Source organism: Alligator sinensis, unplaced genomic scaffold (assembly GCF_000455745.1).
Source record: "Alligator sinensis unplaced genomic scaffold, ASM45574v1 scaffold1329_1, whole genome shotgun sequence".
In the NCBI taxonomy this organism is placed as follows: Eukaryota; Metazoa; Chordata; order Crocodylia; family Alligatoridae; genus Alligator; species Alligator sinensis.
In genome coordinates this window covers 150,444-150,802 of record NW_005842460.1, presented here as the reverse complement: position 1 = coordinate 150,802, position 359 = coordinate 150,444, and the positions used below count along the sequence as shown (strand labels likewise).

The window sequence follows — 359 nt, the reverse complement described above, 5'->3', positions numbered from 1 at the left end:
GGGGCGGCGTCTGGGTCAGGGGCGGGCCTTAAGGGAGGGGCGGGGCCGCCCGGGGCACCCCCCGCCTGTCCACAGACATCGACGAGTGCCGTTTCCGCTACTGCCAGCACCGCTGCGTCAACTCGCCGGGCTCCTTCCCCTGCCAGTGCGAGCCCGGCTTCCAGCTGGCCTCCAACAACCGCTCCTGCGTCGGTGAGCGCCGCGCGCCGGCCCTGTGGCGCTGGGAGAGAAGACACGGGGCTGTGGGAGCCGCCTGCGTTACCCGGGGGAGGGCTCAGAGCCCGGGCGCCTGGGGCCTGCGCCTGACCGCGGCTCTGTTGCAGACGTGGACGAGTGCGGGATGGGGGCGCCGGGCGCCC

General features: G+C 74.9%; 1 protein-coding gene across 1 annotated transcript in view; it reads left to right on the top strand.

Annotated features, from left to right (window-relative positions):
* LOC102368219 (EGF-containing fibulin-like extracellular matrix protein 2) overlaps positions 1 to 359 on the top strand; it is a 6,815-nt gene that overhangs the window by 2,757 nt on the left and 3,699 nt on the right. Inside the window, 1 exon segment of the mRNA XM_025212396.1 lies at positions 34 to 192. Coding sequence (XP_025068181.1) covers positions 34 to 192 — 159 coding nt within the window.